At 37.2% G+C, this 17,189-nt stretch overlaps 1 protein-coding gene and 1 pseudogene across 9 annotated transcripts in view; both read right to left on the bottom strand.

Moving 5' to 3' along the window:
- Positions 1 to 216: 216 nt before the first annotated feature.
- Positions 217 to 17,189, bottom strand: part of SLC35B3 (solute carrier family 35 member B3) — a 28,436-nt gene continuing 11,463 nt past the window's right edge. For all 9 annotated transcript variants that reach the window (XM_040460717.1, XM_040460713.1, XM_040460712.1 and 6 more), the window contains 7 exons: positions 15,723 to 15,877; positions 14,341 to 14,448; positions 9,486 to 9,583; positions 7,426 to 7,518; positions 6,906 to 7,017; positions 3,630 to 3,699; positions 217 to 2,044 (listed from right to left, as the gene is read on the bottom strand). In XM_040460717.1, coding sequence (XP_040316651.1) covers positions 1,894 to 2,044; positions 3,630 to 3,699; positions 6,906 to 7,017; positions 7,426 to 7,518; positions 9,486 to 9,583; positions 14,341 to 14,448; positions 15,723 to 15,877 — 787 coding nt within the window. In that variant the 3' untranslated portion in view covers positions 217 to 1,893. The remainder of the gene's footprint in view (positions 2,045 to 3,629; positions 3,700 to 6,905; positions 7,018 to 7,425; positions 7,519 to 9,485; positions 9,584 to 14,340; positions 14,449 to 15,722; positions 15,878 to 17,189) is intronic.
- On the bottom strand, positions 12,052 to 14,334 carry LOC121020620 (protein arginine N-methyltransferase 1-like; annotated as a pseudogene).

The raw sequence follows: 17,189 nt of genomic DNA, 5'->3' as shown, positions 1-17,189 counted from the left end.
ATGAGGATAATACTTGCCCTCATAGAGCTGTTGTGAGGATTAAATAAACTGTTGAGTATTTCACTTAAAATAGTGCCTGGCACCTAATAAGCACTTAAATTTTAGTGATTTTAGTAATTATTATTTTTAATTCCTTTATTAATTATATTACTTATACGTGGGTTGTTGGGATCACATAATATTTACGAATGCTATTAGAAAACCTGACACAAAGTATACATTCAAATATTGATTTCCTTTACTATAGAAAAGTATTCTGTATTTCAAACTATTCACTAAGGGTACTCTAGGGACACAAATAAGTGAGATGAAGTTTGCTTCCATCTGATAGCAGGTAAAAAAAGGAAATGGGAGTAAAAGGGTTAGGCTGGCAAACCAATTTTTAAACAGTGCTCAGCTGTTTAAAATTGGGGGGTGGGGTGAGGAATTCTTAACAGGCAAAGACAAAAAAAATTAGAAAAGCATGTACATAAAAGGATGCCTTGAAAAGTTAAAATTATAATCTTTTATCAAGAACTCGGGAAAACTGATTTTTTTTAATGGCACAAATTTCCTTACTGTCTTAAGAGTTTAAGAAGGCATAATGAAATATAAATTAAGATTCCTTTCATTTTAAAATATGAAAACTTAAAAACTGATTACCATTTGGGGAAAAATACCCTCAGAGTATTTTAACATGTAACTGATTTTCAGTCAGAATTCCTTATGGCTAGACTCTTAAATTATCACGGGCTCTGTTACACCCACATATGCACATAACAGGTTAAAATTACCATCAGAATACAATGGAATTTTCAGAACAAGATTAATATTCCAAGTATATTATACTCACAAAATATAAGTGATATCACCAATAACACAGAAACTAAGCTGTTTTAACTAGCATTACTTATGCTGAAAATGAAGATTAATTGGATTTTTTTAATACAGTGGAAGCAATTCCAAAACTCAACTGCTACAAAATAAGGCCAAAATCTTCACGAGTTTATACTCAAAACTGTGCATACAAGATACTGTACAAATTTGGTAAAATCTACTTGTGTTTCTTACGTTTACCCTATTTAATCTTTAAGCTGCCAAATTAAATTTCAGTTTTATGAGAAAAACTATGATGGTTTTATTATTTTATTGTAATTTAAGGCATGCATTATTTTCCCTTCAATTAAAAAATCCAAATCATTAAATCTTTTAGCACTTCTTTGATGAATAGTAGCAATTTTTTCTGAGACACATACTTACAGGTTGCAGGATGACTCTTTTTATTATGCTGTCTATATTTCACAGAAAACTTAAAGCACGTTTCCTCTAATACTCCTACTAAATTATCGGAGAAAAGCCCAAGTTTTAAAGTTTCTGTAAAGACTTACTCCAACCTTCACTTCCCTCTTCATAACAAAATTCTAATAACACATTTATTTAAAAAAATCACAGAATAATTTTTATTTATAATGAAGTTATTCTTTCTAGACTTTAAATCATCAGTTCACTCTTATAACAGAGAATCATTTAAATAACAACACCAAAATGGAATGAAAACAAAACAATCTATTAATTGATATTATTATATCAATTTCTTTGATATGTCATAATGATATCCAATTAGTTTTGCAACATGGTCCATTTCCAGTGCAATTCTCAACAGGTTGCTAAGAAATGTCAGTCCTTCACACTGACATTTGATTCTAAGGCGTGCCAGATGTGGCTCTCTTGATTGCTTCAGAAGTCAAACGGTTAAACAAGTATCCTGAAGAAAAGGCTGACTTCGTAGGTGACCCATCCACAAATGGGTAGCATGCCTTCAGATCCTTTGGTTTTTATAATAATCCCTTTCGAAAGTTAATTACTTGATGATTACTCCCTTAGAGTTCTGTTTTAAACAGGATGAATCACTCACTATACGGTTTGTGCCAACGTCCTTGACTTTCTCATTTCCACTATTTTGTTTATCAGATCATATAGTGCTGGTAGTCTTAGTTTATCCATATTTTTGCTGTAAACATTGAGAAATATACCAAGGACAACTAACAAACCAGACCAGACATACCTAAGAAAAGAAGGAAGGAAAAAATATTAATATCAAGGTAACGATTTATTGTTAACCACAGAACTTGGTGATGAGTTAACAATAATTCTTCAATAAAATAAACATTTTGTTATTGGAGGGACACCATGACACTAAAATAAAAAAAAAACAACAGTATTTTTAGACCAGATTAGATAGAATTCCTATTATTTATGTTAAGTATAGGTACAGAGAAGATATTTTACAAAATATTAAATATAGTTCATTTGAATTTTGAGGATAATAGCAAATTCAAGTCCATGTCCTAACCAATAGTCTTAAGAGTCTAAGCACTGAATGTGTAAATCTGCCAGTGGCCATCTTGGGAATTCAACAATCTACCCAGTTATCCCAGTTGGGTGGGACATACAGAGGTAAAAAGGGGCACATCCTGAGAAAGTAGGGGAATTACATGGGTTGCTATAATGTATACCTAGCACATGCACAAAGAGAAACTGATTACAGGAAACAAATACACCAACTGAAATTTATCTGTGGTTAACTTTAAGCTTATACATTGATAATTTCTAGGTTTGAATCTTCTCAATTACTAAGCAGCATAAATTGAAAGGATACTAATTTTAAATGTATTCCAGACAGTAAAGAAAACAGTAAATGCTTTATAAGAAGCCATAAACTAAATAAACTTACAGAATAGATCTGTACCTCAAATCTTTGTTCTAAGGGGAACAAATTGTTCTAAGGGGAACAATAAACTTAACAACTTTATTTATTTTTTTGTTTTAATGTTTATTTTTGAGAGACAGAGAGGGACAGCGTGAGCAGGGGAGGGGCAGAGAGAGAGGGAGACACAGAATCCGAAGCAGGCTCCAGGTTTTGAGCTGTCAGCACAGAGCCCGAGGCAGGGCTCGAACCCATGAACCATGAGATCATGACCTGAACCAAAGTTGGGCACTTAACTAAGTCACCCAGGCGCCCCTAAACTTAGTAACTTTAAAAACCACATATATATATATATATATATATATATATATATATATATAACTTATATAATTTATGTATTACATACATATAATTTATACTTTTGTACTAGGGCAAGGCAGAATCCCTTCATCTCAAGACATCACTCACGTTCACTTATACTAGAAACAGGGTCATGCTAGCACTGGAACTCTAGTTAGGCAGTTTAAGTGTACAACATGATTTCTTCAAAATAATTACATGCATTTCTGAAGTAGCAGAAGACACGTCAATAAAGTATGGCTCCAGATAAAACTGATTCTTTATAAAGAAATTAAGGACGGGGCGCCTGGTTGGCGCAGTCGGTTAAGCGTCCGACTTCAGCCAGGTCACGATCTCGCGGTCCGTGAGTTCGAGCCCCGCGTCAGGCTCTGGTTTGATGGCTCAGAGCCTGGAGCCTGTTTCCGATTCTGTGTCTCCCTCTCTCTCTGCCCCTCCCCCGTTCATGCTCTGTCTCTCTCTGTCGCAAAAATAAATAAACGTTGAAAAAAAAATAAAAAATAAAAAAAAAAGAAATTAAGGAAATAGGAAATGTGAAACCAGGTACCTGCAAGTAGAAAAACTTGTTGAATTACAAACTACTTACTGAAATGTGAATGGTTTGGAGAAGAACATAAATGAAAGTACGATAGTCATTGCTTTTCTTCCGGTTGTCACTGTAGGGAGAAAAAAAGGTTGCTTTAGAATGTGCCTACTAATATCTATCTTCTAGAATATTTTGGAAATCATTTCAACAAATATTAACTAAGCCTGCTATGGCTGAGATCTACATGACACGCTAAGAAAACAACAGAAACCAAAAAACAAACAGAAAGTTGCTGCTGGGGTTATGGAGTTAACAGTCTGGTAGAGGGTAGAGACATTAAATCATACAGTTAAATGTTAAAGTACAACTGTAATGAGTACTTGATAAAGGCCACGACACTAGGGAGGCATGTCAATCCCTTAGAGATGCTTAGTCTGGCAGGAAAGAAAGGCTTTCACGAGGAAGGTATGATTAGGTAGAACAGGTATTATTCTTTAAAAGTAGTAAGCTAAATTCCTAGGAGTGCTATCTGCTTTCACTCATATGTGGAACTTGAGAAGCTTAACAGAAGACCATGGGGAAAGGGAAGGAGAAAAAAATAGTTACAGAGAGGGAGGGAGGCAAACCATAAAAGACTCTTAAATGCAGAGAACACACTGAGGTTTGATGGGGGGTGGGATAGAGAGGAAGATGGGTGATGGGCATTGAGGAGGGCACCTGTTGGGATGAGCACTGGGCGTTGTATGCAAGCGGTGAACCATGGGAATCCACCCCCAAAACCAAGAGCAAACTGAACACACTGTTATGTTAGCCACTTTGACAATAAATTATATTAAAAATAAATAAACAAATGAAAGTAGTAAGCTAAAGGATAAAGTAAGCTAATATCCTAATACTACTGGTCATGTCTGGGTAAGACCATGAATAATCTTGACATGGCTGTATCAACCTTTACCGGTCTTTCAAGTATTATTTTAAGTCTGCTGTTAGGCATGAAGCCCTCCTCCCTGTCCCAGCCAGGTAGAGGTAGGACTCGGCAAATATCTCCATGGTAGCCCTGTTCCCCGCCTTGCATTATTACTTGCTATCCTCTCTCTGGACTGTGTGTCTTACTTAGTTCCTTGTCTTACTCATCCTTGTATCCCCAGACTACAGTCCCTGGCACTCAATGTCCAATGCATGAATAAATGAACTCCAAATGAAAGTTTTGGAAATGTGTCAAAGCCTGACTTCCCAGATCTATTTTTCCTTCTGTGTTATTTTTTATGCTCTATTTTTACCTGGGCATACCTTCCTTTCCTACAGTCAGGTGTGGTCATGTGATTAGGTTTTGGCCGGTGAAAAGTGAGAAGTGCTGTTTCTAGGGGTGTGTGATTTCTAGGAAGATTTTCTGAAGACAAAGGTGTGTCCTTCATCTTCTCTCCACCCCACTGCCTGAAATGAGGATGAGGACAAGCTGGCAGAGAAGACAGGAGTCCGGCTTCCTGATGAACGTGGAGCCACCACAGCAGTTCAGGAGGCAGGATCACATATGGGTTAAGAGCATAGGTCAGGAGCCAGACTGCCTCCGTTGGAATACCGATTCTGCAACTTACTAGCTGGTTGACCACTGGGCAAGCCACTTAACCTCTCTGTGCCTCTGTTTACCCCTTGTAAAATGGAACAATAACAGTGCCTACTTTATTACAGGATTATTGCGAGATGAAAATGAATAATGTATGTGAAATGGCTCTGGGTACATAATGAAGGTTATATACATGCTGGCTATTATTATTGCCACCGCATTTCTTTTACACGGAAGAGAAATAAACCTGTCTGCACCTTTAAGACAAGGACTGCATCTCATATTTTTTTATACCAACTACAGGGTTTAGATAATACGTATCAATTGATATCAACCCCCTTTTGAAGAGTTATCATCTTTAAGCGAAACTGGAACCCGAGCTAAGTATATGAATTTGTAATCTTTCTTGGTAGTATGAGATAACTTGACAGATTATACATATGGCCTCACCTATAATTAAATGCCCTCTGTTTACCATTAGCAATACAAACTTCAGCAGGGGAGTCATATGTGAGCAAATAAAGAGAAAGTTTAGGATTTAAATCCATTTGCTTAATTTATTCTGTAGTATTAAACTAAGTATTCCCTTAAAAGTATGAAATGTTAAAATCAGCTATAAATGGCTAATGTGTGTGTGCATTATGATGCAAACCTTACAAATCTCTGATAGAAATGTTCAAGTCCAACCCAGTCTCTTTCCAAGAGAGAAATGAAGGCCAGAGAAGAGGAAAGAATTACTCTCCAGGCCACATGCCATTAAGCATCTGAGCTGGGACGACGTTCTACCTTCTCTGACATCCCAAACCAGCCACACTGCATCCAATCCTGGGCTCCTTTCAGCGCTCTCTCCATATGGGAGATGCTGAGTGCATTTGTCATCTGGACCATTCACTTGGCAAATGGTACGAGGTTAGCACATGGAATCATCTATCTTTTTCACTGGGCCTCACCTGTAGCCTCTCATCTGTTTTCCTGACTCCTCCAAAGCATAACAAATATAACTTCCATTCCTCTAAAGTGCCAAGCAAAGTTCCTGCACAAAGCAGGTGCATAATAATTATTAGTGACAAGAGAAGCTAATCTGGCTAATGCCCCAGAAAGGGTACGAATGAAGGTCCAAAGCTTTGTTTGAAATATAGCTGCCATATTTTCCGTGCATCAAAACTAGAATTTTTGTTATAAATTAAAAGTGTATATAAAAGCAGCATTTTTCTCTGAAGGTATTTGGCCTATCACACTTTAAAAAAAAATTTTTTTTAATGTTTATTTTATTTTTGAAAGAGAGAGAGAGAGACAGAGAGAGACAGACAGAGTGTGAGTGGGGGAGGGGCAGAGAGAGAGGGAGACACAGAATCTGAAGGAGGCTCCAGGCTCTGTGCTGACAGCTCAGAGCCTGATGTGGGGCTTGAACTCACAAACTGCGAGATCATGACCTGAGCTGAAGTTGGACACTTAACTGACTGAGCCACCCAGGCGCCCCATAGCCCATCACACTTTTTAATGAAAAATTCTTTTAATGCATTTAAAAGTTACTATTTAGATATATATACATATTTGATTTTAAAATTAAACCTTCAAATAAATAAAATATTATGAGGAAACATCATTTTCTTTAGAATTTTAAAGAAATACCATAAGCCAAAAAACAAATTGATGAAATACAACAATTTTCTTTTTAACGCAGAGTAGACGCTGCCCGTATCTTTTGAAAATGAGAGTCAGAGAAAACTTAAATGTTTACTTCATAATCTAAGCAAGTATATCATTCATACCTGTTACAGCAAGAAGTGCACCGAAAATTTTAATCAAAGCCAGAACAAAGGAGATTCCAAAATACCCAGTGAGGGAAAAAAGGAAAGCATAACCATAGGTCTGAATTGGATTCTGCAACATATAAAAAGAGCCTGTTAGGAAAATGCAAAACAAACCCTGAGGTATTACAAATGAAATAAAACTGCAGATTTTAATCAACCTCCTGAGTAGTAATAAGCCATTCAACAATGCAGTCAAGCAAAGATTCTTATTTAGTTCCGATTTAATGGAAAAACAATGATGAAATTAAAAATCCCAACTTTTACACATTATGCATCGCTTAAAAATTAACTTATAGGGTAGAGCAAGGATAAAATAAATTTAAATATAAATCATTTCATTTCTGAAATAATTTCTGATCTGCATATATTATATTAAAGGAGTTATCAAATTACATAAAAATAATCTTTTTGAACAAGAAATACAGAGGAGACTATTTAATGGGAGATGTTTATTTTTAAAAATATGATTAGTGTTTACCTTTGAACAAAATGTTACTGCAGGGCCTAATCCACTAGTGCATGTCAATCCCAGTAAAATGTACACAAAACCGATGGAATACGAATACAAAACCTATAGTAGATAAAAATATAGTGGGAAAAAAAATGCTATCAAACCAAAGGCAGAAAATGAAGGATTTTTAATACATGGCTTAATTAATTAAATGTGAAGAACAAACCATTTTTTAAGTAACATCATTATTTCAATACGGCCTAACTTTGTCGAGACGATGACGGATCCTGTTTCGAAGTTTACAGCTTTTTTTTACGTATAAGGTAACACAGCAGTACTGATCCTTTCATATATACGGTCACATAATATTCATTTTTTTGCCTGGCTTAATTACTGAACTCAAACCACATTTTATTGTTGGGGTTCTAAAAACACATATAAATAAAACAAAATAACTTTAAAGCTACTTATTAAACATGAAAACACCCAAACGTTAAATTTGCAAAGAAATTAAAATATAAGGAAAATAAGCAGTATCTGGCATATCTATTGCTTCATTTCCCAGTTTTCCTACCAATCTTTCTATCCCGGTTTAGTATACTCTCAGAACAGTCAGCAGCAGCATCGTCATCAAATTTACAGACGTGTGACGCTGCAGGTACCGTGTTAACAATGCTCTCTATGAATAATTCCACTTACGCCTCAACCTGCAGATGAGGAAATTAAAACTTAGAGACAGTAAGTCATTTTCCCCAAATAAGAGAGCTCGTCAAGTTGGGATATAAACTGAGGTGATCTTAGCCCAGAGCCTAAGCTCTTAACCATTGTACTTCTAACTATTTACACTTCCTTAATTCTCTGATCTTGACCTTACCCAGGAAGAGTGGTGACGATCATCAAGAAAACTTCTGACCGAGATTAAAGACTCCTTTAAGATGCTCACTCTGCTGACAAAGTAACAGGAAAGACCATTCCTATATACTCTTAATGTAGTACGTTCTGTCTAGCAAGAGGTTGGTTAGAAAATTAATGTAAACATACATATGGTAACTTTCCTATATATAAATACCAACCAGGTAGAAGGTATAGGGAAAGAAAGAGCGTTATTAGCAGTAACAACAGCAAAAAGATGAAACCCCTAACAATAGCTTCAATAAGAAATATGGATTTATATGAAAAAAAAAAAATCTAAGGGACATTGGAAAAAAAAAACACTTGAATAAAAGGAAAGTCATACCTTATTCTTGGACTGAAAGAATCAAGTGTATAGATGTCATTCTCCCTAAATTAAGTTATAATTCAGTGCTATACCAATCACAATAGCAATGCGATTTCTAGTTTATTTGGGGATATGAACACCCAAGAATAACCATGGTAGTAATATTCTGAAAAACAAAAGGAACATTGCTGGCTAGTCTTAGCAGATGGTAAATGTATGACAAAGCTGCTGTCATCACATGGTTTGGGTGCAGAAAGAAATCCAAAAGAATATAATTCTGAATCCTACATTACACTATAATATGATAAAGAAGGCACTTAGGCTGAAAAGTGGATCTTTCAATAAATGAAATTGGGGCTAGTGGATAGCCATATGGAAGAAAAATCTTTTAAAGTGTTGGCTAGATCGAAGCTTTAATTACAAAGGAAATCATAAAATGGATAGGCAACCTGGGTAAAATTCTTAAATCTTAAGAGATGGGAAAGCCCTTTTCAATCGTAATATGTTTCCAGAAGCCATGAAGGAAAGGATCAACCATATAAAAATCACAAGCTTCTAAATGGAAGATAATGCCAAATACAAAGAGAGGAGAAAAGTGATGTAACAAAGGATTTTTTAATATGTAAAAAACTCTAGAAATAGGGAAAATATTCATCAAATATTATACAATAAGCTCCATAGTGGTAATGGTATTTTTACTTTTTCATTTCCTGTAATGTTTGCATGGATTACTTTTGTGAAAATAATGACGACAAACCAGTTGGAACATGCCGTGCCAGTCTCCAACACCAGAAGTGGTTCGCAAAATGAAGCACGTCACCATTTCTGAGCCTGTCCATCGTGGAGAAAAAAACACCAGAGCACTTACCATTTCTGAGTTGGAAGCATTGTGCAGTTTCATGGCTTTCTCTTGAACGTTCCCAATGACGGCGTCCGCACACAGTGCCAGGGAAATAAGGATCACACCTTCAAGAAAGTGCAGAAAAATACAACCTCCTTATTTAAACATGGGAATGACAATCAAGATTTACCAGAGATTTAACTTGGCTGAAAAACCAAAGCAGATCTTAAATCACATTTGCTCAGTAAAAATGGATTATTTTCGTCCACAACCAGCTATAATTGGGCGCATGGATGATAACGTCAAAAAAAAAAGGTAATGGACACTAATAAACTACATTAAAGTTGCCACCTTACTGTGTTTCATTATTATATAAAATAATAGTTCTGTTTAGGTTAAATGTTTGAAAGGAATACTCTATTAAACACATACAGAAGAAATTCTTAGGAGCTCTATCGGGACTGGTAGTTAGTTAATTGAAAAAATCAGATGAGGATGGAAATCATAAAAGAAATTACCTACATTATTAAAACATTTAAAACACATAAACATACACATAGTTGCCAAGGTCTTTTCTTTGAATATGTGTCCTAACAAAAACCATACTCATAACACACACCGTTAATAATTTCCCAGTTGTTTTTGTTAAAAAGCATACAGGAAAACACAGGAATTTCGGACACAGTCGGGGGGGGGACAGAATCCCTTCATGCTTTTATGATATCCTGCTATTTTTACAGTTGTTTCCTCCACACCTAATTCAACAATGATTCTGTTGACTAGTCAACCATATTGTTTCAATTAACAGAAACAATTCTCTCTTCACTCATTTTTAAACAATTTAAAAAAAATATTTACTTTTGAGAGAGCGCAAGTTGGGGAGGGGCAGAGAGAGGGGACAGAGGATCTGAAATGGGCTTTGCACCAACAGCAGTGAGCCTGATGTGGGGCTCGAACTCGTGAACCGTGAGATCATGACCTAGGCTGAAGTCGGACGCTCAACGATTGAGCCACCCAGGTGTCCTTCATTTCTGCACAATGCAAGCAATATTATTACCTAGTTGTAACAGTACAACTGGCATGTACAAATCTGGAAATCAATACACCAATGTGAATAGGCACATCTACCTAAGAAGCAGGTGGTTGGTTACCTGAAGTGTTCAGGACACCGGTCACCAGCCATGTGCTTTACAGAAAGAACAAAAAGCAGCCTTGGTTACGTCTGCGAGTCTGCTGGGACCTATGGGAGTTTCCCCCTTTTCATTTTTTTAAACAATGCAGAAGCAATTACATGGAGCAGAAAAATATATGTGCATGTGTGTGCACTTGAGAATTTTCAAGTTTTCATATTTATTCTTCAGTTTGCCTTTTCATCATCTAACTTTGTGGTATTTATTACCTAATCATACATTTTTATTCACCAAACTTGATCCTGAATGCTCTTTTACTTATTTCAAATATGAAACCTGTCCTTGAAACAAAGACGGGCTATTGTTGAAGACTTGAATACAACATCCTCGCTCCCGGCAGGCTATTCAAAGACATTCTAAAAATGTTCTGAACAAAGGCAACACAGCATGAAAATGCTTGAACTACATTCTAAGGGGAATATTTAAAGGCAGACATTTATCTGCATAAGTAAATTCAGATATATTCACTTTACACATTCAAAGTTTTATTTATGTCTATCTTAAATAACTACCTAAACAGTTAATCTAATCTCCTTTAGATAATATTATTATTACAGATCAGAGACCATGATAAGTGCTCATCAGTTATTCTTAATGATGAAGTTGACCAGGTTCTAATTTTCTTACAAAATATTTCCATGGGAGTTGGAAAAGGTCAGCGGTCATGTCACCTTGAGAGGTTGCGGGACCACCGACACCAATGACACCACTTCAGCCCATCTTTATTGTCACTTTCACCCTCAGCACGCGCATGTGCTTTCATTCATACCCACTGTTCCATCACCTCAGTCAATCCTCCCACCACCTCTGTGTGAGGCAAGCTATCATCATGATCTCTGTTTTAAGGGGAGAGTACAAAGGGGTCTGGCACTTTAGCCAGGGTTATAATTTTAGGTGATCTGAACAGAATTTGAAGCCGTGATTCTGACTGCAAATTGTGCCTTCTCTAAAATTGCTTTTTCAATAAGTAAAAAAGTCAATTACCTCAGTTTCCATACATAATTTTCCTTTGAGAGTTGCTGACACGAAGCGTTCTTGAAAAATCTACACCATGTCAGACACATCTGTAACTATAAGCTTCTTTCTCAGAGGAAAACTCAGTGAAGTAATGATCACCTGTACTCTGAGCAAAGTTGAAACAGATGTTGTAAGAGGTTCCATCAGAATCTTTTGGTTGTTGAAGGATTACTCCAAGAGGCTGTGCTGGTTACATTTAAACCCATTAACTTAGCCTGGTTAACCAGGTTAGTAAATAAAGAAGGCTGACTAACAGCCATGAAGAAAGATTTTGATTCTTAGGAATAGCAAAGCTGATGTAAATCATTTTCTTCATTATGTAGTACCTTTTTCTCATGAATAAATTTTTTCCGTTTCTTCAGAGTTCCTATGAACACGTAAGTATTTTATTTTATTTTTACTCTCCTCCCCCCCATTGAGGATCTACTGGCAATAAATGCAACCATATAAAAGCATAAATTATGAAAAACATAGCCATGATGTGCCCTGCCCCTCAGCCCAGGCCCTAAAAAAAGCCCTTCTGAGGGAGGGAAGAGAAGAACCACCTAAGAACACTGTTGCCCCTGGGCCTGTGGGAGAAGCCAGGTGCTGCTTCAGCATATGTGGTAGTCAGTAGAGCAGGACAGCTCACACAGCTGGCCCTTGAAGTCCAGGTCAATGGTGAAGTCCAGATCTCGATTATTATTGGCACTGGGCTGAATGTCAATGGTGCCAAAGATCTCTCCGCCTGTTTTCACTGTCAGGTGGTCCTCCATGTAGAACACTGTCTCCTCCCAGTGTGTGTGCAGGGACTCAGGGCTGGTGGAGAAGCCTGTCCTCTTGGGGCAGCAAGTAAACTTGATGTAGAAGTAGGCCACCAGGGCGTGCTTCACTTGCAGGCAGAAGGGGGAGGTGAAGGTTAGGTCTTCCACCTTGACAGTGTAGATGTCCACCTCCTTCATGAGGCAGGCATTGGTGACCAGCTGCTTGGGGTCCACCACATCCACCAGGGGCTCTCTGATGGCCATGTCTTTGACACAAGATATGTCAAAGCCATATATGTTCTCCCAACAGTGGATCTTCATAGTCTTAGTACAGCTGGTCTTCAATGGTTGTCACATACAGCATGGCTCAGTCTGGGAAGATGAGGCCATTAGGTGTCAGCCACTTGTCTGGAACACCATATTGAGCATCGACTTGTAGAAGGGGCGGCAGTCCATCTACTCACTGATGATGATGTCTACCTTCTTCACTGGAACCTCTACTTTCTCCACCTTCCCCTTGGTGATGGTCACCACACGGTCTAAACTGTTGGTTTTGACAATCTGCACCACATAATCAGAGATACTGGAGCACTGGATCCCAATGACCAATGACCTTGCGGGATCCAGCCTTGGCAGCAAACATACAGAGGATCCCTTGGCCAGAGCCCACGTCCAGTACCATGTTGTCCACAAAGAGGTGTTGGCTATGAAACACGGAGTTTTGGTACATGAGGGTGAGTGCCTCATCTTTCAGCATCTCTTTCGAAATGCCAAAGTGAGCACTGGAATCAAAGTAGTGATCTTTGCATGTCAGCACTGGGCTTCCTGCTGTTTTCTGCCTGGCCCCAGGTGACCTCCATGATGCAGTCCGTGGCCTTGGCTGCTGCCACCTTTACCTGCACCTACTCCTCCTCCGGCCACCAAGACCTGCCCTGAACACGTAAGTATTTTATTTATTTATTTATTTATTTTAAATTTTTTTTTTTCAACTTTTTTTTTTTTTTTTTTAATTATTTTTGGGACAGAGAGAGACAGAGCATGAACGGGGGAGGGGCAGAGAGAGAGGGAGACACAGAATCGGAAACAGGCTCCAGGCTCTGAGCCATCAGCCCAGAGCCTGACGCGGGGCTCGAACTCACGGACTGCAAGATCGTGACCTGGCTGAAGTCGGACGCTTAACCGACTGCGCCACCCAGGCGCCCCAACACGTAAGTATTTTAAATACTACCTTTGTCAGGCTAGGAGATGGGATGATACTAAGCTTATGAATAAAACTCAACAGAATAAGAATGACAATACTGTGTATATAATAATATAATAATTTCTCTTCAAGGTCGTTAGAACAAAAACAATATTATAACACATTTTTTATTCTTATTTAGTTCTAAATATACAGAATACCTATTTTGCCTGTGAAAAATCTAAATTTTATTTGCAAAATTCCACGGGACACACAAGGAGGAAACTGTTCATGGTGGAAACTTCAAGCACTGTAAGGTTATAGACATATTTAGAGTACACAGTTCTATGTTAACGTATAGCATAACTTTTCCTCTTTAGCTAAAATAATGACAAGTAAATGTGCAATTTAAATTTTTTTTTTTAAAAAAAGAATAAAAAGTTACTACTGTGATTCTCCTATAACTAATGTGTATACTTCTGATTCGGCCCATAAGAAACTCATCTATCCTGTACTGGATCACAGAAGGTTTTGACTGGCCGCACAGCCTTTTGTCATGTCAAGATACCAGAGCACTAAAAAGAACTGTTACATATTTTTACTACATCTTATACAGAAAGTCCAAAAGCTTTATGTCAGATACGAAAATCATAGATGTCACACTATCGTTTAAAATTCTCATGAAATTATAAAAGTTCTTACTCTAAACCCAAATGCCTGTAAAATCTGAGCAGCACAAACAATTTCCTTACCAGTCAGGTTGAAATTTGGTGCAACCGTGCTGTCAGCTAGGGTGAACCATATCAGGCCAAGGCTCATACACATGGCAGCAGACACATCTGCAATGTTGTAACGCTTCCCTGTGTAAAATAAATGTAAGCCAACCTTATTATGCACATGCCCACTTGACACAGTTTTAGATCTATGTGTCTAACCAAGTATAGCAGGATCTGCTTTTTATATCCAAAGTCAAAAAACATACGAAGAATGCTTAGATCAGTGCCTTAGACAGTCACAGAAGGGCTTCGGAAAATTCAATCACCAATGAGCAGCAACATGTCCTTAGGAGTATGAGATCCTACCTTATCTGTTATGGTGAGTAAATATGAACATTTAAAGTGCATGGACATGAGTGCCTTTTTTACTTCGTGTATATTAGAAGATTCTGAATTTTCTTACAGCCCATACGTTTACAAAGTAACCAGAGCAATTTTCCAGGCTGCATAACTGTTTAAGTTTGCAACTACCATAATCAGAATTGGTGCGAATGAACCTATTTTAGTAGATCCACATCTAAATAATAAAATCATGTAGTGTAACTTTTTGGTAAGGATTGTTAAGGACGTATTACACATGCATGTGGTTTTTAATAGGGAAGGGTATCAGTACTTTTTCCTGCATCAACAGTTACCCTGAAATTATACATGAAGTAGTTGACATCCATACTTTCATTTCAAAGGGCTTTTGTGGGAAGGCCTCTAATGTAAAAAATGAAGTCAGGCTGTATAAGAACTTTAGTGAAATAGAAACCCTTGATTGTCAAAACATGAATATTCTGCATGACTGTTATAGAAACAACAAAAATGTGTTCCACTTGCTATCATTGCTTCCTCTTTCGCTCCTATTTTCACATAGCCTGTAATTTAGTTGGGGCTCTAGGAAGTCAGTGAGCCAGCAGAGTTGGTAAAAAAGCAGTTCTGCTCAGGTTAACCTTTACTTCAGTGTGAGAACTGTCCGTGTGTATGATAGAGGTAGAGAGAGGAGCCCTGCAGAGCAGAAGAATGAAAGAATTGAAAAGAGGAGTTTTCTAGGTATTTCTGAGCTACGTCTTCAATAGATGAATGCAGTATTTCTGGAAATGTGATGGATTCCCGACTAAAAGAAAAAGTAATTTAAAAAAGTACTATTTTTATTTTTCCCCAGTCCAAATTACTGACGGCAAAGACTAGGGGATATTGCAGAAGTATCAGTGTTTTTATAATATCTTATTTTGATACAATGTCACTCAGAATTGTTCTGATATTTCGAATGTTCATTAAAAAATATTAATTGGAGTTTCAGGTTTTTCCTAATGCTAGATGCCGTAACAGATCCTATTAGTTTCAAACAGTATGAAAACATATCATTACTATACCTTGAATAAAAACTCCTCCTAGCATAACAGGAATCAATTTGCAGCACTTGAAGATGACTTGGGTGGGATAATTCAGGTAGCCCAAGGAAGTATTTGATAACCCCATAGTACCCACAGTTAGAAAAGCTATTATCATGTAGGTTTTTCCTGGTATTCTGTAAAAGACAATTTTTAAAATCTTCATTTGGGACCCGATTCACACTATTATAAGATAATGTGTTTACAATGTGTAAATGTCTAATTTCTGATGAATATTTCTACAAATACTGGTGAAATATCACTATTTTAAAGGTTATCACGCTGTATTCATACAAAAGAATGTTGGTAAAAGCAACAATTTACCCTTATTTAATTGATCACAAGTGAGAACTTTCAGCTGTGTGAAACACGGTGTACTACAGAGTTCTGCAGATTCTTCTGGATGGTCTGAAACGTTGGTAAGAAGTTTTTTTTTTAATTTTTTTTTTTTAACGTTTATTTTTGAGACAGAGAGAGACAGAGCATGAGCAGGGGAGGGTCAGAGAGAGAGGGAGACACAGAATCTGAAACGGGCTCCAGGCTCTGAGCTGTCAGCACAGAGCCCGACGCGGGGCTCGAACTCACGGACCGTGAGATCATGACCTGTGCCGAAGTCGGCCGCTTAACCGACTGAGCCACCCAGGCGCCCTGGTAAGAAGTTTTTTAACAGCAGTTCTACCTACGTATAAAAACCATCTTGACTAAATTTGGAAAAAAAGAGTTTTAAAAAATATTGACCTCCATAATGGTAAAAGGAACCTTAACTAATTTTCAACTTCTAAATTGTTGTTTCCTAATGTTCCCATCTAGCATTAGGAAAAATACGTCTAGCCCTTCTGCTAAAATATCCTGAGCAGAGTACCTGCAGAAAAAGTACATGGCAGTTTAAAACGTTGAACGTGATTTTTCTTACCACAATGTCATATGGGTGAACTCTAATTCTGTATTCCATAAAATGTTAAAACAATTAGCTTCAAGATGAGGTATCTGATTCCCCTCCTAACGATTCCAAATCACTACCTGGGGTCCTATCTGAATTTCCTAAAGGGGATTTTTAATATGACATCTTCAGAATTTTGCACTATTATTGTGCACTTTGACTGGATATTTATTGGTCTAAAATAACCCTGTACACTGGTGTGACTAACACGTGAAGTACTATGCACATAATTAGATTATGCTGCATACTTAGATGTAGCTTCCATTTTGGGATTAAATCAAGGCAACAAAATTCCTCCATAGTTTTTATTTGGCTACATATAAGGCAAAATAATTTACTGGAAAATTCAATTAAAATGTATCCTTCCCATTTACATTTCAATTTTCAGGCCTCTCCTACTCAACCGCTAATACAGTAGTCAACATTTAAAGTCCGTGTGGAAATAACGTGGCATGCCCATATGCATCAGTGTAGAACACAAACACTGATTTACATGCTGTCTGTGGGGT

The sequence above is a fragment of the Herpailurus yagouaroundi genome, unplaced genomic scaffold, assembly GCF_014898765.1.
Source record: "Herpailurus yagouaroundi ecotype Mexico unplaced genomic scaffold, PumYag 250, whole genome shotgun sequence".
In the NCBI taxonomy this organism is placed as follows: Eukaryota; Metazoa; Chordata; class Mammalia; order Carnivora; family Felidae; genus Herpailurus; species Herpailurus yagouaroundi.
Note: the sequence above shows the minus strand (reverse complement) of the source record. Positions and strands in the feature narration are given on the sequence as shown.